The sequence below is a fragment of the Empidonax traillii genome, unplaced genomic scaffold (assembly GCF_003031625.1).
Source record: "Empidonax traillii isolate 1590-97213 ecotype Southwest subspecies unplaced genomic scaffold, ASM303162v1 scaffold405:size801240, whole genome shotgun sequence".
Lineage (NCBI taxonomy): Eukaryota > Metazoa > Chordata > Aves > Passeriformes > Tyrannidae > Empidonax > Empidonax traillii.
In genome coordinates this window covers 350,475-375,193 of record NW_020955598.1, presented here as the reverse complement: position 1 = coordinate 375,193, position 24,719 = coordinate 350,475, and the positions used below count along the sequence as shown (strand labels likewise).

General features: G+C 42.7%; 2 protein-coding genes across 2 annotated transcripts in view; both read right to left on the bottom strand.

Annotated features, from left to right (window-relative positions):
• The window catches only part of USP13 (ubiquitin specific peptidase 13), a 48,690-nt gene extending 30,997 nt beyond the window's left edge, over positions 1-17,693 (bottom strand). Inside the window, exons 1-3 of the mRNA XM_027893763.1 lie at positions 17,526-17,693; positions 7,702-7,827; positions 3,572-3,632 (exon numbers count right to left, since the gene is read on the bottom strand). Coding sequence (XP_027749564.1) covers positions 3,572-3,632; positions 7,702-7,827; positions 17,526-17,678 — 340 coding nt within the window. The 5' untranslated portion in view covers positions 17,679-17,693. The remainder of the gene's footprint in view (positions 1-3,571; positions 3,633-7,701; positions 7,828-17,525) is intronic.
• A 2,718-nt stretch (positions 17,694-20,411) lies between these two features.
• On the bottom strand, positions 20,412-24,683 carry NDUFB5 (NADH:ubiquinone oxidoreductase subunit B5). The gene is made up of 6 exons (XM_027893776.1): positions 24,532-24,683; positions 23,980-24,068; positions 23,044-23,110; positions 22,224-22,285; positions 21,255-21,361; positions 20,412-20,658 (listed from the first exon to the last, which is right to left on the bottom strand). The coding sequence occupies exons 1-6, from the start codon at positions 24,656-24,658 to the stop codon at positions 20,538-20,540; spliced, it is 573 nt and encodes a 190-aa protein (XP_027749577.1). The 5' UTR covers positions 24,659-24,683; the 3' UTR covers positions 20,412-20,537.
• Positions 24,684-24,719: the final 36 nt, after the last annotated feature.

Here is a 24,719-nt window from a genome sequence, read left to right as displayed (position 1 = left end):
CCAGGGTGTAGGCTTGGCATGGACCAAAAGATGTCAGGAAGTGAGTACAAGAACAAGGCAAAAATGTGGTGATTCCTTCCTCAGTGCTTACATCCTAGCTTCCAGATATCTACCTGGGGTGGGTAGGGGCGTGTGTGTGTCTTTTCTGGTTGGTTTTGGAGAAAGAGAGGCAGGGGGAGATACTGTGTGCAGATGCAGTTTCTCTATTCAAAAGAGAGGTTCACTTCCTATTTATAAAGCAAAACTATAGAGAACAAAATATAAAATATCGTTATACTGATGTTCCACTTGACTCTTTCACAACTGAGCTGACATTTCAGAGAACCATTCACCCCATCTCTCTCTCAGAACCAGCTCTCTGAACTGCAACAGGTAACCTGACAAGCACAAAATACCTCCGAACTTGCTTGCCTAGATAACAATGCAGTGAGGATATTATTCCATGAATCCCAACAGTCTGCTTTAAATACCACCCCAAATTCCCTGAAAGGTTGCACAGCCTGAGCTGAAGGTATCATGTCCACACTGTCCAGCAACACCTAATCCAGCCAGGTTAAAGGCAGTGCATACACTTCAATAAACAATGCTGTTATGCTTTCTGATCACACAGAACACTCACAGCCAACACCCTCCAGCCTTCTCCAACAGAAAACCAAACCAAAACGTGCCCCAAACCTGAGGCATGTGTGCACATGCAGTTTCCTGTGAATCTTCTCATGTCTAGGGAAAGATAAATCTTCCAGTTGACTGACCCAACCAGTCTGTGTCCCTATTGCATTTACTAGATAGCAGCAGTGTTAGAAAGTAATCAGAACATCCAAAAGATGTTTTCCTAATACTAAGGAGATTGAAAAGGGTTTAGTATCTTTAATAGTTTTACATCAAAGAGGATTACTACAAGCAATGTAACGAATGCCCAAACTGGATTGACTTTGTACACAAAGCTTAAATCTCTGGGCCTTCAGGGAATTATTCAAAGACACCCAGAACCACAGGAATGTTAGAGTTACCCACTGATCACTGTCTGGGTTTTGTCTGACAGGGTGAGCCCCAGATGGCAGGTGCAAACCTCTGCCACGGGACAGGTTAACCATGAGCCAGCAACGTGTCCTTGTGTCCTCTAAGAAGGCAATGGGGAAGGCCAGTCCTTTGGGGCATTAGGAAGAGTGTGGCCAGCAGGTGCAGGGAGATCATCCTCCCCCTCTACTCTGCCCTGGTGAGGCAGCACCTGCAGTACTGTGTCCAGTTCTGGGCTTCCCAGTCCAAGAAAGACTCCAGAACTACTGGAGAGAGTCCACTGGAGAGTTACAAATATGATTTACGGGGGTGAAGCATCTCTGTTATGAGTAACAGCTGAGAGGGCAGGACCTGTTCAGCCTGGAAAAGAGACTGAGAGGAGACCTTATTAATGCATACAATTATCTTAATGTCAAGAGAATGGGGCCAGATTCTCTTCAGTGGTACCCAGGGGCAGGACAAGGCACAACAAGCACAAACTGAAACACAGAAGTTCCATCTGAATATCAGGAAAAGCTTCTTTACTTTGAGGGTGACAAAGCACTGGAATAGACTGCCCAGAGAGGCTGTGGAGTGTCCTTCTCTAGAGATATTAAAAACACCCCTGGACTGGATCATGTGCAAGCTGCTCTAGCAGGGGATTGAAGTAGATGATCTACAGAGGTCCCTTCCAACCCCAACCTTTCTGTGACAGGTGCCCAAGGACACAATGAGAAAGACAGAACTAAAACAACCTGTTTAGATGAGAAGTCCAGCAGCTCTGAACCAATGAAATAAATGTTGGATTAAGAGATAAGATGCCAAATTTTGCTAACCACCTCTGCTGCTGTCACATGCAAAATCATCAAATCAGCTGACCTCTCTGTGGTTTTGTTTCCTCATCTATGAACAAGTAGAGCAGTAATTCTTTGTTCTTTACTTTAAGCATGGCCAAAACCCAGTAAAAACTGCTGAGCCAAAGAAGTGGATACAAAGCATTTGGATGCATGGAAGTACCATTTCCAGGATCAGAGCAGAGAGCTGATACCATTTTACTCCCAGTCATCGGGGACTGAAGAACAACAACTGACCAGATGAGATACATTTTCAAAAGTCCATTAGATTCCAGAAGTACTGGATTAAATGGTGATAGTTCCATGTGCTAAATCCACCCCAGCGAAACTGCGCTGCCTTCAGAAGTTCCCTGGGATGTGGAGCACTTGGAACTGCGGCACCAGCTCTACCCAGTGGGAACTAAATGCTCATGTGTAAGGATGGAATTTGAAGACTTCAACATGGCACATCAGAGACTATGCCAGTACCCTGTGTGCTGGCACAGCCCAGTGACAGGAGTCTCCTCCAAACGTAGGCAGAAGATCAGCAAGAATAGATGCTGACCATACTTTTGTACTTCATGTTTACACTTATGTTGCTAAGACTGTACAACCATTGCTGCACTGCAGCCAGCTTTGTTTCTCAACCAATTCTTTTATAAGCATCCAGTGACAATCATTATTTTCAATGTAGACTGGCAGTAAATGGCATTTAGACCAGCATCTGTGATGTAACAGTCTTTTCCTACAAAAGAAGTTTAGTTTCTTTATGACTCATCTTCAGGCCTTTTTCTTTCTCAGTCCTTGTAAAACTTCCTCCAGACATTAACAACAACAATTTAATCGATCACAATCTGTAGAGGCCTCTTAGGGACACGTTCCACAGATCAAAGCAATTCCAAAAGAAGGTCATGCTATTGTTTCCCTTTAGCCATAAGAGCTGGCAATTGTAATGAAAACATTTAACCTCTACATTTCCTGAAGAAAAAATTCACTCTTCACTATTAATACAGAGACAATAAATAATACATGAATTGGAGAAATACCACAAACGGTAGGAGAAGAGAGAATATAAGCTTTGCATCACATTTCCTCATCCATATTTATGAGGCCCTCAGGTTTTCTGGGTAATCTGAATAAATGGATTTTGGATGATATGGACATGGTAAGAAAACTGTTTTCTATGAAGCAAGGGGATATAGCTGTGGATGCTGCAGAATTAGAGATGCTGGTGTGATATATACAGTTGCATTCATTCCAGGAGAGACCATGACATCACTTGAGAAGATTTACCTGTGTAACAATTTTAAAATGGTAACAAACCTTCCTATGACCACCTGCTGAGCAGAACCGTGTCACACTGAGGCCCTGATATATCTAAACATTTAGATAAATACTTTTAAGAAGAGTGCTTTGTGGAAATCACAAAGAGAGAGAATGGACAGAATTAGTCAAAAAATGTTATCAGAGCCTAGGTTGTTTGAGAATAGTTGAGGGCCTAGTTTAGATTAAAGTGTTTTATGTATATATACACACACATCTCTTAATATGCACCAAAATTGCTAAGAATTACTTTTTTGTCTGGACAAACTTTGAAAACGAGTGCCAAAAGTTAAAAACCAAACAACAGAAAAAGAAAAGCCTCAAGGAGCCCAAAAGCCAGACACAGTGGTGGACAGAACCCAAGTACACAGGGAGACAGGGTCAGAAAAGGACTGTGTGGAAGCAGCTGCTCACAATACCTAAAAATAGCTTTGCGTTCCTCCTTTTTGGTAAAGCTCCACCAGATGCTCCTGGTACCTTCTGGAAAGAGAGAAAGAAACAATTAAAAATCCATCAAGTAAGACAACAGTAAAACAGCAATAATCCCACCCCATCACCGTTTGTAACACACATTTGTCTGTTCACGGTCCTTCTATTAAATCACAGTCCTTGATGAGCAAGAATTTAAATTCTCTTCATTCACATCAGACACTGGGACTCAGCTCATCATTGCCCACCATTCCCATGGAGTGAGGAAGCTCCACCTGGATCCTTCACTCTTGTCTCTGGACCAATTAAGCTGAGGGTGTCTCGTGGTCAGACTGCTGTCCTGTCACCAACACAGTGACATCCAGCACCTCTCAAACCTCTCACCACTTGATCCCCAACAGTATTTCCTAATGATTAAAGCTGAATTAGAGGGAGAAAAAAAGGATATTATTCACATAAAATATTCAATCCTTCATAACTAATTCCAGTAGGACCACTTTGATGTAATGCATTAGTTCACTTAATTTTCTTCTTCCCAGGAAAAAAAAAGCTCTTTTCATCAGGATCCATGTCTGCTTCCATCAAGATGAATCCAAATTACCACCATGGTTTTTTTATGTCTGGAAGAAACTTGACAACACCCAACCAATTGTTTATTGGGATTTCATCGTATTTTTTTTAATTTAGGCTCCACAGCAGAGAACAGCAACTTCCAAGTGAGATTCAGTTTCAACCACTACTTTTCCAGTTCAGGATACTTCAAACTACTACGGAAAACAGTAGTAGCTGAGGAAATGTCAAAGCCAATGCACTTGCTTCTTACGCTGTTTATTAAATGGCACCATTAAATAAATCAAATTACATCAAATAAGCCTCTGTGGCTATTTGATGCCAACATGATGCATTATGTAGTGTGTAACGTTAGTGTAACTGGCAGGGTTGTCAGGCAACTTTTTTTTTTTTTTTTTTTAAATAATAATATTGGGATACAACAGGTGGAGATGAACCAGCCAAGAACCTGTCAGAAGGTTCATGTTCACCTCTGCTCCTTCACAGGCAAAAGGGTCACATATTTTGGGTGGTTCCCTTCACCATGTAAATAAAGCTTTGGCCTGAGCAAAGTGCTTGAATCATCAGTGAGGTCTTATACATCATAGGAAAATTTTCCATTCTTAGAAAGAGCAGATGCCAATAAACACCCCTTGGCTGCATTGAAGAACAGAATCCATTATCCACATATAAAAGCCCGAGGGAAAAGGAGTCAGGGTTGCAACTCCAGCATTTAAAATTAAAAAAAAAATTCTTCAAGCAAGTGAAAATAACAAGCAGAACTTTTCTTTCCTTAATACTACTGGAATTTCACAAGTGGAAAGGAAGCAGACAGGAATCCAAATCTATTTTTAAAAAGTAGCAGCAAGAAACGACATAACCCAATCACAAATATATTATGAGTAAATTAAACATACTCCAAGGATTGTTGTTTGCAATACTAGGAAGCTTCAATCGACTTCTTATGTCACCAAGTAGGATATTGTGAAAGTCATTAAGACTAGAGATTTCAAAGAGAAAGAATTCACATGGAGTGTTCATATTTAATTCAGGCTGGAAATTATTTCAGTTTGATTTTCCAAACTGCTGAATACATCAGAATTGTAGATGCTCAATACTCCTGAAAAAAAACCACAACCTGACAGTTCTACCTTGTTCTTCCACCTGTCAGAAACCACTGAAAACACTCCCCATTCACAAAACCATTTTGACTTCTAACAGATGTAACACACCCAGTGAATGGGAGGCCACAGGAGGCATCAGCAGTGGCATTAAATTCCATTTGTGATGCTTCTTGGACAAGGTGACAGCACAGCCTGTTCTGCATTCCCTTGAACTGCACCAATGTCACATTTTTTATAACACTGCCATCCCTGAATAATATCCAGGAACCCAGCACTGTAGGAACCTTCATGCTTCTCTCCCAGTGTTTTCAGCAGGGCTGAGGTATCGCTACAGCACCAAACTAAAGCTCTGCCTGGAAATAAATAGTACCCAGTCAGCTGTACTCAAGTCATACACTACAGGAAAGTGGCTGATTGAAAAATTCTGAAGAGTGAAATTCTGTGGAAAATAAAGTGAAAAAAAAATTTCTTTATTTAGCTAAGAATTTTACCAGAGGGTGCTCCACAGCTTGCACCTTGTGCACATTTCTGACGATTCAGCAGCTGCCTCTGGTGCTGATCTGCCACTGGCAGATACCGCAGCTCTACTTAAGCCAGCAGGCTGAAGATGTGACCCTTATTTTCTAATTGAATTGTGACAAGATTCCCAACTGATACTTATTCCAAACATCTTGGGAAGCAACCTGGGATTTCTGCAGCAATGCAGTGCATTCTACAAGGATGATGCAAGGGAACCACAGGCAAGAATAGCAGCCTCACTGAAAGAATCTTAACACGGCATATCCAATGCCTCTGGCTTTACTGTATCCCAGACCACCAAAAGCTTGGCTTAAAAAACCCAAACCACAACGCAGCATGTGCCAGACACTTCATAAAACTGCTCCAGTGAAGGGTCTGATGCTTCACATTGCTCAAAGGAAAGGAAAGCACTTAAGAAGCAAACAGTCGCGGTAAAAAAAAAATTCCACCGCTAATATATGAGGAATCCTGGCTGTGAGCCCTATCAGATGATGAAATCTTCACCTGCACTGTAGAGTCAAACCCTGTTTCCTACCACATGACCCAGAGCACCGGTGCATTGCCACCTTCAAACACAGACCCAGCCCCTCTGCCACATCGTGATTCACGGTGAGAAAAACAGGAACCACTGCACTGGTTCGAGGGAATGGCTGCGCAACACCAACAAATGCTGGGATGTTTTTCTCCATTTTGGAGTTCTTCAGCCTGGTCTGCATCAGGAAAGGAATTTTTGAGGCCTCATTTTAATCCCAGCTTGTGCCCCAACATACTGGAAGTTATATACTAGGAAAGCTGACAGGATTTCTGCCCACCTGTCTCTAGATAGCATCTCTCAGAAGTGTTAAAGTCAGTCAGAACAACTGTTGCTAAAACTAGACTAGGTTCTCCAAAAACTCAGTGAACAGTGTGAAGTAAAATGTTGGTACCACCCTTAGAAGGAAAAGCAATTCTTAAGTATAACAAACATTATTAACAATCCCAACCTGGAAGACCTCCCTGTAATTCTGATAAAATATGAACAGTCATCTACTGGAAATAAGATAAATGGTCAGGGCACTTTAGGTAACTCAGGGCCTTCATCACCCAGGGGAAACATTGCTGTAGAATGAGAAACAAGTATTCTAACCCACTCCAAGCAGCTATTTTAAGTCCTCTAACTTGCCAACAGAGACAGAGCTTATGGGAGAGTGAGCCATGAGCAAACCCAGTGCCTTCCATATAGCTCAAGTCAGAAGTCATTACCAGCCCTTTAAAGATGTCAGACAAACCACACACAAACAGATGCCATGAAGCAAAGGTTGTAAGTTGCTGTTGGTATGCAGTGATAGTATGGAAGAACAGTGAACACAAAGTTTGTATGTACATACCCATGTGTGTGGGGTAGGCTAAAGGAGGGGAAGTGTGTCTCTAGAATCCAGCATTAATTTAAGCTAAACTTAAGATCCCAGACCAGGTCAGGACTTAGCTGTACAGGAGTTTTAAGATAAAAAGAAGTCCTGTCACCCTGAGATGAAACATCATATAAAAAGTAGATCTTTTAAGAAAGAAGCTTCCAGTCAAATCTTAACCAAACCCAGTAATTCTACACTTCAAAGGTAGGTTTCAGAAAAGTATTTAGCTACCTACAGTATGAATATAATATGCAGACAATATGCATGTGATATGCAGAAACAAGTAGTGAAAAAGATCAATGGCAGTCAGGAACAAGCTGCCTTTAAGATCTGACACTTTAAGGCTTTTGATTCATGTCAGAACCGAAGTTATAGGATTGGCTGGGATCCAAGCACCTGAATTTGATACCCAGCCCCAAATCTGAATGTGTTCATTTCTGCCATTTGGGATTTGGCCTGTGCCTGAAATGCATCACCCAAATTAGCACAAGAGACCAAGAAGTGCTGGTTAGTCAGCTGGGAAGCCACAAGTCTCACCTCTGTCACATGGCGTTTCAGATGCAAATACACACACTGTCCTGTTTTCCGGTAATGCCTTTCAATGTGTTCCCTTCCAAATCCCAGAAATGTGTTCATGCACACATAGAGACCTCCTTCTGAATCCTAAAAGGAATGACACAAACAGTTACAACATAGAAGGAACTGAACAGGACAGGAAGGACTCAGCATGCATTAAAGAATCCCAAAGAATTGCAGACCCTTTCTGTTATCACAGCACTTAAAATATGGCTTTCGTAGCACATCATGGTGTTTACATTATCAGTCCTCTAAGACACTTCCACATCATATCACATATCATATCACATCATTCCACAGCCTACAGAAACTCTTTGAAATGGGTTACAACTGCAGATTGATGACTGTCCAAACTGGAGGTCTAGAAGTTAGTCTTGAAAAGTTCCACTTGAGTGCCAAATCCACAGAGATTTGCAGGTGCAGAAATTTGTAAAGCATAGAAATAACGAAGCACAGGCATTTGTTTGAAATATTAGAACTTTTTTTTGCCGTTTGATTGCAAGAACACAATTTCAAATCAGAAGCACGGCAGAGCTGATGGTCCAGGGGTTCATCCTGTCTGAGGAAAACAGATCTCAAGTGACCTTACAGCTCTCAAGACTGGCTAACAAAAAACTGTCCAGTGTTTTGTGTACATTCTTCAGTATCTGTCAGGGATTCTCTCTACTCATGCAACTAGAGAGCTTGAAGACAAGGGCACTACAAAGGAAATATAAAGATATATAATCCTGGTGCTGATCACAAATGCTGACATTTCAGCAACATAATCTGGCAGAAGTCCCACAGCTTTTTGCTCTCCCAGAAGCTGAGTGTTGATGCTGGCTGTTACCAGGGCCTTGCTCAGTTTTAACAACACTCTAAGATCTCTCCTATATCAGGCTGCCAGAAGGACTTTCAGTCATCTGCTCATTGGTGCTGGATCAATTTTTTCAAGCCCTCTAACATGTATTGTTTTGAATAGGTGGTGCATAACAAAGATTGAGCCTTTCAGAAGCTCTGTGACCTTCCTTCTATTGTGAGCATGATTGTACTATTGGATAGCACAGAACATCTCATGTTAAATTCCCCAAAGAACAACATGATCTAAACTCATTCATGGGCACCTTAGAAGGAAATTTTAAAAAAAAAATTATATAAGTAGGGATCATTATCCCCAGAAACAAGTCATGTTAGACACACACAAGTATATAAAGATGTATTGGAAGTTGTTACAGCAACATCCACTTTGACAGGATACCATCTGATCGTGCCACACAAGTTTAAACCAAGCTTGAATGCGACACTCTAAACCCAGTTAATTCTCCCCAACCTGCTTCAAAGACTGGAACTGAATATTTTTGTGGGACTTGAAGGAATCCAAACTTCCAGCTTAGCCCACACCTGTATGCTACTCTTTCCAACATGCTCCTTTCCATCAATACAAGTAAGGCCAGAACTGCCTCAGACTCCAATAAATACTGGTATTTCCAAAGCATCCAGCAGAGCCATGGAGCTGAGGAGCAAAACATGAAGACCAGAGAATGATGTTTCACCCCAAGAACTTAGCAAATACTCGTCTCTTCCACATCTCTTAATGGGAAACAACACATACAAACTTCAGCTTTTCAGATTTACCTGAGAGGTGAACGTGTAATGAACTACAGAGCTGTTGCTTTACCTACTTCTAAAGGTCAAGAATTGCCTTGAGCATTCCAGAATTAAAATATGCAATCTGAAGCAAGGGTTTAGCCTATCTGCCATTCACACTTAACATATACCATGAAGTCGTTCTTGTAGCATCAAGATACCACAGTGATTGGATTTGCAGATGAAACCACTTAGCCATCTCATTTCTGATCCACATAACCCCTGACATTCTACATTAAAAAAACCCCACAGCTATTTTTAATTTGAAATATTCACAGTCCAATAATATTCACAGTCTTGAGAACAGGGCTGATAGCTACAATCGTGCTCAAAAGTATTAAAGTTGTTAAAAGAAAATTCCAAATCTGGTATTCAAAATATTCCCCAAATACAACTGTATTTAAAATGCATTACCTTTATTTTAATTTCCACTACTCTTTCACAGATTTATCTGCCTTAAGGCCCATTATACTTTTGCTGTCTGCTCTTCTGTCCTGTATTCCAAATCCTTTAGCATTATCTCCTCTGAGAAAGCCACGGATGCGTCCTCTACACGAGGATCCTACAGGTACCCAGTCTAAATAAAAATATACAGTGTTGTCACTCTAGGGTCTCGGGAACTTTGTTTAAAGATTTGTTTTCTTGGAGACCAGTCTCTCTTTTTCTGGAGGGAATCCAAGAGACCACTGAACCATTTCTGAGAAGCAGCCTATGACAATCTGACACTTTGAATATATGAGCTAAATGTAGAGTCTGAGTAAGTTGGTTGTGGTTACTAACAAAACAGTGATTTCTCCTGGAGAACACGGGTAGTGTTCTCTCACACAACGTGGAAAAAAGTGGACAGACTGTCCAAAAGCCTAAGAGGCCACAGCAAAACAGGGGCCCCTGTGAAAAAGACACCTTTGTAGATGGCTGTACAAAGGATTAGGCCCCTTTTGCTGCTCAAAAAAAACCTCGTCTCTGATCTAAGACAAACTTTGTGCTGGTTAATTTAACCCTACTGAGCACACAACCAGTTCTGGAAGGAATGATATTTTACACAGGCTGTGGCATGTAAATCTTTGTATTTGACATTCATTTTAAATATGCATGACATTTTATGCTGGAGGAAGGCAGCATATCTAAAGTGCTGAAGACATTACTTTAAACCAGAAAAATATAAATTGTCCTGACAGACAAAGTCAGGAACTTTAGCTGGGTATTTTTCCCCCCTCACCCTCACTTGAGCATGAAGTGGACACGTAGTGTGAAGTTTAGGATAAAGTACAAACATTGCCTTCCTTTATTACTCCAGTTTAAAGACACTGTTGGGGCTGAAGCTTGTACATGCTCAGGCCTTCATCACTACTCAGAAGGGCACTCAGGAGCAGGACAGTCTTCTCCCCTCCTAAGGAGAAGGAAAATTGATTGCTCTTCACTTTGTTTCTTCCTGTTCTTTGCTGCTAAGATGGCCATGGTATTTAATGAGAGAGAGGGAGACACACATTCCACACCAGGGAGAAAAATATTAAAAAAAAAAAAAAAAAGAAAAGAAAAGCTAGCTGCTTTTACTTATTTAGATAACAATTCATGTTTTGAGGAAGGAAAGAGGTGGAGAATCCACAGGGAAAGAGAGCAAAAATGCACCAGTTACTCCCTCTCAGGCCTCAAAAACAGAGCAAGGAAGTTGGTAGGTGAGAGGTCTGGAAATACAAATGCCAGTCCATGAGGACACAGAGATCACCCTGTCGCTTCACACTGCTCATGGCACCAGGCACTAACAGCTTCCAAACACTACTAAACTGATCAGGATTTGAACTAATGACCTCTTATTCCATTACCAATGGCCCCAAATCATTTAGACTCCTCAGGGAAATCTAGCATTTAGCAATTTCAGCTCCTGAAGTGGCTCAGACAACAAAGAATTCATAAAAACACAATGGCTTTGGTGATCTACTAACAGGGCAAACAATTACAGACTTGGGCACAGTGTCTGCTACACAGTGTTTGCTTTAGATCCTCTGGAACAATGGCAAAACTTGCTGAGATAGGTATCAGAGAAACGGTGACAAAAGGAAAGAAGAAAAGGAATAATAAGAAAAACTGGGCATCTGGTAAAGAGGAGGAGAGGGAGAAAAGACAGAACCAAAAAAAGGAATTGAACAACACAGATGTACAGAAACACTGATGTGAAAATATATACAAGCAGTGAAGAGGAACCATGTACTACTGGAACTGGTGGAAGATGAGACATATGGGAAAAGAAGAGCAGGGTGGGGCAGAGAAAGAAAGGACAAATGATCTGAGAGTAGGAAATATATTAGAGAGCTTCTAATAATGGACTGTAAGCTTCAAGTGCAAAAGACATCATTTCCCTGCCCCTGCTTTACAAAAGCACTGAACAGCACTGAATATTGCCCTATGAGCAGGTTATTTCACAGTTGCTTTAAAAAGATGTCTGGTATCTCTGATGTAGAATCTAGATGGGCACATGATCAAGGCCAATCCAATACAGCACTTACAACATTCCTGGGAATAAAAAAGCTGCGTGGGCCAGTCACTAAAATGAAACCAAACCACCATTCCAAGAGGTGGATTGACTACTCACTCACATGTGTAAGTCACAGGAGAACTACAGAGCAGGACATTCGTAATTCTGGAGCAGCATCTTGGACAAGTCACAGGCAGGATCAAAGCTTCACGATACGTGAGCAAGCACAATGGCAAAAACTAACCTTAGGTCAGGAGCACTTTTAACCTGCAACCAGGAATACAGAAGTTCCACCCATCAATCACCACTGTCTGGATGATCACAGATTATCCAGGTGCAGACTGTGTGGGACACTGGCAGAGGTGTCTCAGACCCGCCAGGGCTGCCTGCCAAGCTCAAGCCCAGCAGTGCACTCAAGCAGCACCACCTGTACTGCTTCCATTGCAGCTTAGATTTAGGGAGCTTGATGGTTTCGGTTTTTGCAGAGCCCTGGATGTACAATTCTGTTGGTCACAAAGACAGGGCTGTGCTTCCAGAACAGAAAATCTGGGAAGAAGCCCTGAGGGGAAAACTTATGGTTCCACAGTGAGATTCAGCAGAGCTCCAGAACTGTCCATTCCTCTGCATCTCTGCATTTACTGTCTGACACTGCAGGTACCTCACAATCAAAGTCTCTCTGCTACCCAAAATACTCCAGTCCATCATCACTCCAGATAACAGGATGGTCTGTCACACTTACAGAGGGAAAAGCTAGTAGGATCCAAATTTAAATCAATCCCAAGGAAAAGCACAATGCAAATACACGTTGTTTGTCCTCCAAAGCAGCACAGTTATATCTCATGTGTCAGCCACTGCAGGCACAACCCTTACTGATGTTACACTCTCACCTTCACAAGACCAGTGAGTTAACCTTCGTGTTCTGGAGCACTCCCAGCCAGCAGGACAGCTTTGGTATCTCCCTGTCAAGCAGCAGTACAACTCTGCTCTGACTTTTCAGGTGATCACCCATCACCAAGGAATTCACTGCCTCAGTAACTTGGAGGTCATTTTGCAGTAAGGCCAAAATCCTTTGTCTGGAGTATTCCATTTGTCTTGGTGTGTTCAGTCCTCCTATCTCCTCTCTGTTACTCCCATTCCATCAATGGAAGCAAGATATCAGCCTACCCCTCACAGACATGGGCCACAGTGACCTTCTGATTTTCTTCAAGGAATATTGACCAAAGGAACAGCCAGATAGGAGCTGCTTATCTCTAGAAAGTTTTACACATTATGGTATCCAATACACACTCCAGACTCTCAAGGATTTCAGTCTCAACTGTACTGTATAACAAACAGCAGAGCATCAGCACAGTTTAGCCTTTGGGAATTGTCCCAACACAACCACTACAGAGTTCCCGAGCCACAGAAATGAAGTCAGCAAGATTCGCAAAGGAAGCTGTTGTCAGCAGCAAGGTTTTCCAGCAGAGCAAAGCCAAGCTTTCAGCTGCTCAAACAAACACAGTCCTGCTCTCTACAGAACCAGACTGCTTGGTCCTGTCCCCATGTCAGACCCATGAGCTGGGCTGGGGATGTGACCAACACCCTCCATGGGGAAGGTTTCAGAGCATATCCATGCACAACTTCCACAGCTACACACGTAAGCCTTTCCCATACTCCCATTTGTATCCCTTTTCCAGCTGTTGCCTCTCCCTCAGATGGGTCTGATCTAAAATGGCCAGAGGTCTTTGAGACCAGGATCCCATTAAAAGGTGGAATTTCCACAGATGAGTACTATACTTCTGTAGAAATAATAGCAAGACAAAAGGTTACCTAATGCAATCCTTTTACCTCCTGCATTCTACTGAACACAAAGTCAGGCTCATCCCTCATCCCTCAAAAGAGGAATGCAAGTGGATACAACAGGAATAAAAGTGGAATAAAATTGAATACAACAGGAGAGAAGAAACCTACACCACAGCATCATAGATCAAGAAAAAGTCACCAGGAGGGAGGATTGCACCTCAGATCTGAAAAAACAGAGGTACAGGACTTCATCAGCCAAATTGTAGGGAAGCAGTTGGCTCCCAGAGCTGCTGGGCCAGTCACTGGAGGAAGCAACAACCAACACTAGGCCAGGCTTGTGTTTCCTCAGCAGCCTGCCTTCCCTCCTTAATTCCTGTATAAAAGAACAGCTAACTGGAGGAGGAGCCCCCAGCACAGAAACAGAGCTTTCCTAGAAGATACCAAAAAAAAACCCTATGGAAAAGTAATTCAAATTTAATTCAGAAAGAGGTACATTTTCTCGTGAGACAAGCAAACTAAAAAGTGTCACTAGGGCTCTTGAGTGAACAGAAATTTGCCTCCTGTTTCTGCCAACTTTCCTGGGAACCAGCCCTAGTATGTTCTGTTGAAAGCAGGCCAAGTCTAAGGACATGAATTCCTCATCTATTTAGTGGTATTTCTAACAATACCACCTTTCTGAGAAGATCACCATGCTACAGATAATCCATATGGAAAAAACACACTGAATATCCACTTGTACCTCTCCTAGCTCACGATTCTGAACTCTCCCAGCTAATGACTCCCATTGTAGCTCAAAGGTGCCATTGTTCTCAGATCTTCACCCAAGGAAGTAAGATTTTAAATTTATGGAAAGGGAAATCAACCAATTCTGAGAACAGAGAAGCTGCCTACATCCACAGGAACATGGATCTTCAGTGACACTGGCCTACTCCAATCCAGACAAGACAACTGACAGGGTGACAAACAGGGCTGCAAAAGCCAGGTCTTGCTCTGCACAGTTGGAAGCAGAAGATGGAGCTACTCACACCCAGCACCTCATTTTCCTTGGCACCCCCTGACAGGAACAGCTCTGATTTTGACCTTTCCACCCTGCTTGGTCCTTTAAAAATTGCTGCTGAATCTTTCATCATCATCATCACCACCATACTTTGTACTCTAATACTCACAGGTCTGACGGTTTTCAGTGTATTTTAAAGATCACTGCACATCCTTACATGAAAAGTAATAATATGCAATTAGTACGGCTAAAGAAACTTGAGTACAGAATTGCTGCATTACTGGGTAGGACACTTTAACACACACAAACACTCTAAAAATTCTCTTCTTTGGAGAAGAAGAAAGGGGGATATGGAAAAAAAAAAAAAAAGCAAACTACTGAAATTAGATCTTGTATTGGGGAAAAAAAAAACACAAGTGACAGAACAAAACATTTTGCATTGAGCTGACTCCAAACAGAGACATGGTAAAGTTAAACTGTAACAAGAGCATATTTCAAATGGCAAAACAAGAAGACGTGAGGAAATACTGAGAAATATTGTTACAGGAGAAAACACCTCCTCCATCAAAAATGCAATCTGGGATTTTAGCATGGCTAACAAAACCGAGAGCATGTTTTTTAACACTGATCATCTGCTTTAACATTATAACAAAGCCAACAAACAAACAGTCTATCTTCTTTCAAAAAGAGGCAGGCACCTCAGCAGGGAGGGGCTCACTCAGGTGATAAGAAAATAAGTCACAAAGTCAACCTAATACAAAACATAAACATCTCCCTTTAGCCAAGCACCAGACAGTCAGTATCCTTTCACTTTCCTTCTGAATGGAAAACTGTAAAAACACAGCTTTGCTATTTTCCAATTGTAAATGACAGCGTTTTACCCTTGAAAGCACACAGTTACATTTGCCCCTTAGAAACGTCATCCCAGAAACACTACCCAGGTGTCTCTTGGATTATAGGGAATTAAAAATAAAATCTGTGACAAGTCTTTCACTGAGCTAAGGTGAAGAGCGGTAAGGGTTGAAAAGCTGTGGGAAACAATAAAAACTAGCACTACTTTTATTTTTATTTTTTACTGGTACTGCAGAGGTTCAGCCAAGCCTTTTGCCCAGTGAATGCCCATAACACAATTTAATTAAATTTTTTTACATTGGAGGGCAGCATTTTCCAAAATCTGAAATCTCTTTCCAACAAAGTCAAAAGGATGAAATATTTTGAATATTGGGGAAAAAAAAAAATGACACATGCTGAATTCAACTCCTTCTGCTGCTTTTATCCACAGTTTTTGTTAAGTTTCGCTCAAATGTTTTATACTTTGTTCAAATATACTGTTTAGCTAAAGAGTTTTTGCTGTGCTTACTTTGAGGCTTGTAGGAGGGGTGGTGATTGATTGTTTTTTAATCTGTGACAGTATTTAATATCCCTCCCTCCTTGTTAACAGAAATTTTTTATAAACCATAACATCCAAGAAGTCTGAAAGTGTTACTAAAAACATCAACCATGTGCTCACCCAAGGAAAAAATTTGAAGGAAAGATTGTGGTATATTGATTTTCCCCCGCCCAAAACCTTCTTAAGTATATAATGCAATTATCGCCTCTGAAGCAGGGTCTGATTTGGCAGTTCTAATCAGCCGCCTCCAGTACAGTCAGGGCTGCTGGGTGACACTTGAGATCTGAAGAGTGTGGGTAAAAATAACCTCTGTTCAACAAGACATGATGAACACCAGACAGCTGAGTCACCTTTAAAGCCAAGTTTGATTTTCTGTATTAGAAGGATTTATCAAAGAGAGAGGGAATTATTGAAAAGAAGAAGATAAAGGACTCAAAAAATTCATCTGAAATGTATCTTTTGTTTAAGAGTCTGTAATGTAAACCCTGAGCTTCCTTTTCATTGCTGCCATTGACATTAACATCAATACGTAGTGTTCGATCACCTTTAGGAAAACTCATCTTCATGTGGAGAAGCAACTTTTAATAAAACTTCAGCTCTGTTTAAAAAAGTGTAATTTCTAAGCACCTGTTCCTTACAGAGCACTGCCCATTTACAAAGGCTTCCAGTATTACCAGTGATGTTAAAAATGAGTCAGGCCCCAAATCTGCCACTGAACACATGCAATTCGTGGAGCTGGTGGATGATTTGCAAGACATCACAAAAACACCAGCACAGAAAGTTTACTGCACACGAAGCGTTCATCTAACAGCAAACTAACCAAGCTAGTGGGGAAATACTACAAGTTCATTGAAGTTCAGTGACGTAAATGAAACCGTGGGGAAGAAAGTGTTTCAGGGGAACTTTCACATCGATTTTCAGGACGAGCCTTTATGTTGGAAGCTTTCTCTGAAGATTTTGAGCAGAGCGAGCACCGAGGCAGTAGGAAAGCAAAACTGTTGACATCTGCTCGCCAAAATAAACTAGGGAGAAGGCCAGGCTACTGCCCCCTTTTTATCTCCCTCGGTGTGAAAGCAAAAGCAAGGCTCGGCGAGGATGGGCAAACCCGGGCAGGCAGAGCAGGCAGAGAAGTTTCCCCAAAACCCACAAAATCCCCGTGTCCAAGCAACCACTTGAGACTGCCCTGAGGAGGAAGATAAACAAACAAACGCAGGAAGGAACCGCGTTGCTGCGAAGGAGCCGGGGATGTGCGGGGAGCGCTCCCGCCGCTCCAGCGCAGTGCGGGGCACGGGCCGCGACCCCCGAGCGTGGGAGGGAGGCACCGGGAGGGCGAGGGGGCGCCACGGCAGGTGGAGGAAGGGATCGGGGGGGATCTTGAAGCCACAGGGAGAGGCGGCGGCCCGGGGAGGGGGCTGTCTGGGAGCGGGGGTGCGGCGGGAAGCGGGAAGGGGCCGCTCGGGGCGGGCGCAGCGCGGAGGGGGCGCGGAGGCAGCCGGGGGTTGGTTCGCTGCACTCACGGGCGAGTCGTAGGAGAAGGCACATTCCGTCTTGTAGACCCGGTCCCCTGACTTGGGCACCCGGATCGTGGGCATGTAGGGGACGAGCAGCTCGCCCAGGTCCCCGGCGGCCATCTGCGCATCGCCGCCGCGAAAGAGCGCGGCCCGCTGCATCCTCCTTCCCTCCTTCCCTCCCTCCTTCCCTCCCTGCCTCCCTCCTGCCCGCCCGCCCTGCCGAGCCGCTCTGCGCGGGCGATGCAGGCGCAGGGCAGCCGGGCCCGGGGCAGGGCGGCGGCGGGAGCGGGCCCGAGGGAGGGCAGGGGGAGGGAAGATGCTATTTTTAATCCAATGGCAGGGGGAGCGGCACCAGCTGCGGCGGCGGCACTCGGGGGTCCCGGCGGGGGCGGGCGACGGGCAGGGCGGCGGGGGCGGGATTCCCATCCCGGTTCCCCCTCGTTTCACCCGAACACCCTCGTTCCCATGAGGGAAGGACAGGGACTTCGCCTCCTGGTCTCCCTTATAGCGCGGAGCAGGTTTCCCTTTGACCGGTAATACTCTACTACAGTCTCTTTTGTTTTTTAAGCAATTAAATACTATATATATATATAGTATTTTTTTAATATATAAAATAGCTATAGCAAAAAATATACTGTGTATATTTTGAGGCTCAGCCCCTCGCCCACAGTTGCCCAGTGCCGCGGTGCAGGTGTCCCGTGTGTGCGGTGACTGTCGCGGTCCCGCCGCGGTCGCGCTGACGGGTCGGATGTCGCAGGGCAAGCGGGGCAGGTTGGTGTGGAGGAACGAGGGGGTAGGATGCAGGGCGGGAATGCCCAGCCTGGGATGCCACTGCTGCGGCAGTGCCAGCAACTAAACCCACATCTCACGTCTTGAGGGGACGGTACCTTCAGCTTAAAGTGCCCTTTTTGGGCCATTTGCTGTTTCTCTCTGCTTTTCACTTCAAAAGAATAGCCAGGGGAAAGAGGAATAGAGTGAAGTAACTTTGTAGGGACAAATATTGAAATAACTTTTTTTTTTTTTCAAGCGGTATCTAATAACTATTGCATATGCCTGGCAGCAGCAGCATTGAGGAAATGACAGGCCCATTTAAAATGAAGATGAGTAATGTAGGTGAATAACTTTCCACCATGTCCACATTATATCCAAGGATTCATCGATCACTTCCAAGCAGGTGATGTGACCTTCACTAGAACCACCTTTTACCTCATAATCTGAAGTTTCAAAAGGTGGTTCTAGGAACATCTCAGTTAAAAAGAGAATGGAAAAATGTTTGTATCCAGCTATGAAAAAGGCTTTGAGGGTGAGCAGAGCAGCGCACTCTGATCTCAGGAAGTTTTCTGGAAGTGTTGGGAACAACACCGAGGGCAGAATGTGATGTGCATGGAATGATTTTAGACTTATTTGAGAACAGACATTACATCAGACTTGTGAGCGCTTTGGATGCTGGATAAAAAAACACTAATACAGAGCCAGACAGATTTATTTTACCTGAGGAGACTTTGTGCTTTTTTAATGGCTTCCCTTATGAATAACTCAGCATTTATAAACAATGAGAGCCATAATAAGACATATGAGCCATCTAACCTGAAAGATTGATTCCAACAAAAAGGACAAGCAAAGCACTGATACAAAATCAATGTCTTTCTAATGTTTGGCCCTGCCAGGAAACAGCAAACGAGGCAGTTTTTGCTTAAAATAGTCCATGCAGTGTCGCTTAATGTAAAGAAAGAACTTTAAGTTTCAAACCACAAGATGATCAGGGGTTAGTAAAGGGCTTGGGCTTATCTCCTTTAAAAAGTGGAGCTTTTGAATATGGAGAGATAATTTAGGGTCACAAACTGTAAGAGGCACTTTCTGTCACTCCTGAGACATTTAAAACCAGAGGAGTACCATGGCCTGTAGAATATGAGGAAATACATCCCTCTAGTGGCAAAAGCCTGCCAGGTAGAGAGAACCCTCCATATTCCCTATGGAATTGTTAAAAGTGGTGTAGAAAACCAGCTGTACAGTTCTGAAAATACATGGCAGGTAAGCGTGGGGCTGTCCCAAGTGCAACTTGCTCGATCCTTGCTCTTCAGCCATCCAGCAATCCTTTCATAAAAACCTTCAATAAGCAGTTTCCTATTTTCCCCTTCTTCATCTTACTAAGTCTGTTACAGAAAGTAGCAACTTCTCTAACAACAGTATCAGTAACTTTATATATTGCTAAAAATGTTAGATATGCAGAAGTTAATAGGAAAATACTTAGTTTAGTACTTGTCCACTGAGATCCTTCTTTCTCCTGAGAAGTTTTACATGACAGAGCATAAACTTTAGCCTGGAAACTGTGAGGCCATTTTCAGTATCTTGAGTTGGATGAAAGACTTAAGACTCATAAAATCCTCTAAAAATCACTAAAACATGAATTTAAATGAAACGCTTTTTAATGTCCAGGAACCTTTCCACTGCCTCCTACTCCCACATCTGACAGTGCAGATAGTCATAGGTCTGGACAAGCACTTTTGTTGTAATTCTGCCTTTTGAAAACACAGGAGCTATCTGAGGAAATAAAACCTCAGTAATGAAAAAGTATTTGTCTAAAGTGGTAGATATAATCCCAATAATGCAAAGATATGAAGGTATTTTTCTTACTTAGTTCATCTTCCACCAATTATCTGACACAAGGCACTGAGAAAGGAAAAAACCTTACAGTTTCCTCTCGTTTTCACTTGAAACTTTAAATGCTAGAAATGCTAGAAAACTCGTATTACCAACTTGTTTCAAATGTATTAGGTCACAGAGCATCACTGGTGTTCTGAAGGAGTAATTTCTGCCAACTGACATAAGGCACTTTTGCTGATTTTAATTGCTATATGAGTTTAACTGCCACACACTTTCTTTTCAAATGACTGGAATCAACACAACCATTGTTTATTTTTATTCATTTCCATCAGCGAACAGCAGGATGTCTATTCCTTTGCTCAGTCACAATTTGTCAGTATGCATTTAAGACCATGCACACTGTCCCAAAATTGTTTAATTGTCAGGTGTGGATTTCATAGAATTGTCAACAAGGTTCTTATCAGGTGTTTCATAATGATACCAAGGTCCATCTCCCCGGTGTCTCATCAGTCTGCGTGCCTCCAGCTCCATCAGCCTGAAAAAAAAAAAGAACAGACACACTCAACATGGAGTTTATTGATGTATTGATGTTCAACATCAGGGCATTACTGACAACAGCAATGACTTTAGCATTTGTAAATACTCTTATATACAGTTTATAAATACTGCTCAAACATAGGTAATACCAAAATGTGAAGGGTTCAACTAAAACACGAGCTATTATATCCTTCCATTTTATTTTTTTTTTAACTCAAGTTGTTTCACAAAGGAGTAATAAAAATACTTGCAGGAGTTTTGTCATAAGGTTCTTGTCTAGCTGTGAGCAATAGCAGGGGCAGGAAGAGCTGTCCACTTGCTGACTCAGGAAGACTGAGCTATACCTTTATAAATACCAAGTCTTTTGAGGAGCCCCTGTTATTTTACAAGGCTGCCCTTGGATTGTTCTGGTAATCCTAACACTGAGAAGGCAGGGACAACATATGCAGCTTCCACCCTGGCAGCAGCACTCAGGGTCAGGTGACACAGGACAGCACTTTATAGCAGCACCCAGCTCAGTAGGTTAAGCAAAATCAAAGAGTCAGCTACAACAGTGTGCATCAGTATTTTAAAGCCATCAGCTGTAGGATGTACCTCATTTCAGTCTTCTTCGCTTCTATGGCGAGCAAAGCCATCTGTTTCTCATAGTCCTTCTCAGGGGGGTCAAGGATGTAACGAGCTATCCAGCGGCTGATGGGGTGCTGGAAAACAGAAATGCAGAGATTATTCATTTCCCAAGTAGAAATGCCACCATGACTGAATAATTTTGTATATTCACAGTCCTGAAAAGATGGCATAGACATTGTGAGTGCTGCCATTCAAACCATAATAGTAAAGTTAAAAACATGTACAACTATTTGTGAGGTCAGCACCCTAAAAAGCCATAATTCTTTTGCCATTTTTAATGCCAAGATAACCTGCAGATGGCTATTCTGTAGCAAGATTAAAAGTTAATGGAAGACACATGATTTATTTTCTTTCTGTTGAAGTAAAGTTCCTTAAACTGCCACTGTAATCACTGAAATGGGACTCCAAACCTTACTGTAATTAGTAACATTTCAAACTTTTGCTTCACATTTCACTAGGAACAAAAGTCTAATTGAGTTGAAACAGTCACAATCATATTGCTGAATTCAACTCCTTCCTACCAGAAACAAAACAGTGCTTGCAGCAAGAAGCCAGGGACTAATTTTAAGGAAATACTATGAAATTAAACACATACAGCCTTGAATTTCTGACTTTAAATACCTTCAATTTTAGATATAAAAGCATGTGTGATACTGGACTTTAAAACAACGCTGGCAAACAATACAAAAGAAAGGAATGTCACTTTAAACTCTTAAGATGTTGAAAAAAAGAAACAAAGACAAGAAATGCATGCTATGAATTCCTGGCATAGATCTCCAGCATAAAGTTACAGAGCATTTGCACCTACTTGTGCCAATAAACAGATTTCCTACAGCAATATGCATGGCCCATAAAGCTGAAAAAAAGTAAGTTTCCTCCCAAGTGTATCATCAAGAGATGTCCATAACATGCCACCCTCTTACATGTTACACTCACTTTGTAGTATTCCCAGTACTCTGGAACATAACCTTCGGGAATCTCTGCAAGTTCGGCTTCACCTGACGAGGAAAGGAGGGGAGGAATATTTAATCCTATGATTGTTTTTCAGAATTACCTTATATTCTGCCTTTCACATTAGGAAAAGATCATTATTTCTCACGGAGAGCGCTTAATCCCTCAGTGTGAGCTCTAACTGGACTTGCCATGTTTTCCAGGCACATCCCACTGCATGTATAGATCATGTTGTAGCTCACAGACTTTAAGTGACACAACAAATGCCACTTGTGTACACAAGCCACACATCAGAGGGGTGAAATTATCAGCTATGCTGAAGAAACAACTTGGATCAAGTCCACAGAAATGCCCTTTAAAGTACAGGAGCTGAAAGCATAGATTTTTCTTAATTTCTTTATTAAATTAATCACATATTATTACAGCAGTAGATTCAACACACGTATTGCCAACCAGAATTTTGACATCTTTGCTGGATAAAAGGTGACAGTTGCAGTCTTGTTAAAGTAGTACATAAAGCAAGGCAATACAGACCCCTCACATGAACACAGAAGAAGAAGTGTTCACTAAACTTCACTGATGCTTGAAAGACTGTCAAAAGATGGATATTTCTTTTTTTTTAAAGCAACAACTAACGTAACATCTTCTATGCACTTATACAGTATTATTGTAACTGTTAAGCCTATTTCACGGTCTTCCAAAGAGAGAACCTTAAAAGATCTCTTCTTTTTTTAAATCCAGCATCATGAGTTCCCATTTAATAACTTTCACACTGTACTTTGCTTAGCCACGACAGAGCACTCACCAATGAAGATGTTGACATATGTTATGAACAGTGCTGCTGGTATTCCCGTCAGGAATATGTAGAATCTCTGCAGAGGGGATAAAAACAAACAGTATGGGAAACTCAGAACCCTGGCAAAATTCAGATGAGGTTTGTCTGAAAATGGTGCAGCAGCCAATAATTCTTAGCTTTGCATTGTTAGGTTAGAAAGGGATGCTGTGTGTAAACGTTGCTGTTTGAAAAGAGTTAATTACTGAAGCAGAGCACACAAAGAGCGATGCTGTGTCAGTCCAGAAGCCTGTTCAGTGCAGCTTTCCCCTGTCCAGCAAAGTCTGTCCCTATAGGAGGGACAGCAACACTTCCCTGAACGCTGCCTCAGCATCTTGGGGAGCCTGGAATGAGGCACTGACACCAATGCAATAATCCAGCACCAGCTCTGGTGGCTGTGCAAGGCAGATAAAGGAAGCCTGATCCCATGAAGGGAGTTGGATCAAACTGGCTGTCACCTGTCATAATAGGCTTTACCCAAAATCTGGCTTTTGAGGGGTCAAATTCAGGTCAGGTTTCCTAAATCTCACCTCTGGTGTTAGTGGTTTAGGTAACTGAAGGCAAGGGTAACTAATACGTTTCAAAAAGGAGGATGGAGTGGAAAGCATTGTGGGTTATGCATATAGGAACACCCATATGTAATTCAAGAATGCTACTACAGCAGTAATTTAAGTACCTATCCCAACCCTTGATATTTAGCCAGTCTTTTAAATTCATCTGTCCCTGATTTTACAGCACGTGACAAAAAAGCCATTAAAGAGGACCTCCAATTCTTGTTTGTCCAAGTAGTGCCAACCGCATTTTAGATTCTGTCACATCCAAAAATATAGAAAATCGTATTTTAGACACTCTTACACCATTTTCGAGGAATGTGTTGCACCAAATGCAATAAATTTGTTTTTAACTCACCAACAAGTTCAGAAATCGAGTATCATAAAAACTTGTTGCCTTGATAATAAACATTCTCTTCCCATGGTCGCTGCTGTGTCGTACAGGAACTGAAAATCGAACCAAAGTGTTATGTTTGTGTATCCCATTGGTGATTATGCCAGGACAAGGTCAAACACACACGTGAGGAAAGAAATAAAACAACTATAGAGCAGTGGCTGAGTTGTTATGAGCTGGTTTTCTGGAGGTTATCATTATTCATCTGGACTAATTTCCTATTTTGCTAGCACGATACTATTTTTTCCCTAACTTTAGAGGCGGATCTGCTTCCACCTGTTAGTCCCAACAAGTAAACCACTGAATGTCACCCTACAGGGCCAAGTAAGCATGCCAAGAAGGTCAGCATCCCGCCCATTTGCATCAGTGTTTTACCCAGAAAAAGGCAGTTTTCCACAGGAACGAGGACGCGCGGCACCGTTCAGCCCCCGGCCCTCCCCGCGGCCTCCTGCCCGCTCCCCAAGGTCACCTCGCCCCCCGCACACTCGCCCCGCCGCTTCCCAACCGAGGCCGTACCGAGGGTGCCGGGGAGGCGGGGGGCGATCCCAGTGTTCCCGGAGATCCCGGAGATCCCGGCGGTGCCGCCCGCCCGCCGCGCCGCCCAGGCCGCGGCCGCCCTCAGCAGCCGGCTCATGGCCGCCATGGCTGGGACTGGCACGGGGCGGGGCCGGCGGCTCTGCTTCCCTCCGCGGGGTGAAGCCCGG

Coding starts and splice junctions, on each gene's coding strand:
- NDUFB5 (XM_027893776.1), bottom strand. CDS start 24,658: ATGGCGGCCATGAGCCGGCTGCTGAGGGCGGCCGCGGCCTGGGCGGCG. Junction 23,111..23,979: donor CTCGATTTCTGAACTTGTTG/GTGAGTTAAAAA, acceptor TCCCCTCTGCAG/AGATTCTACATATTCCTGAC. Junction 22,286..23,043: donor ATATGTCAACATCTTCATTG/GTGAGTGCTCTG, acceptor TTTCCTCGTCAG/GTGAAGCCGAACTTGCAGAG.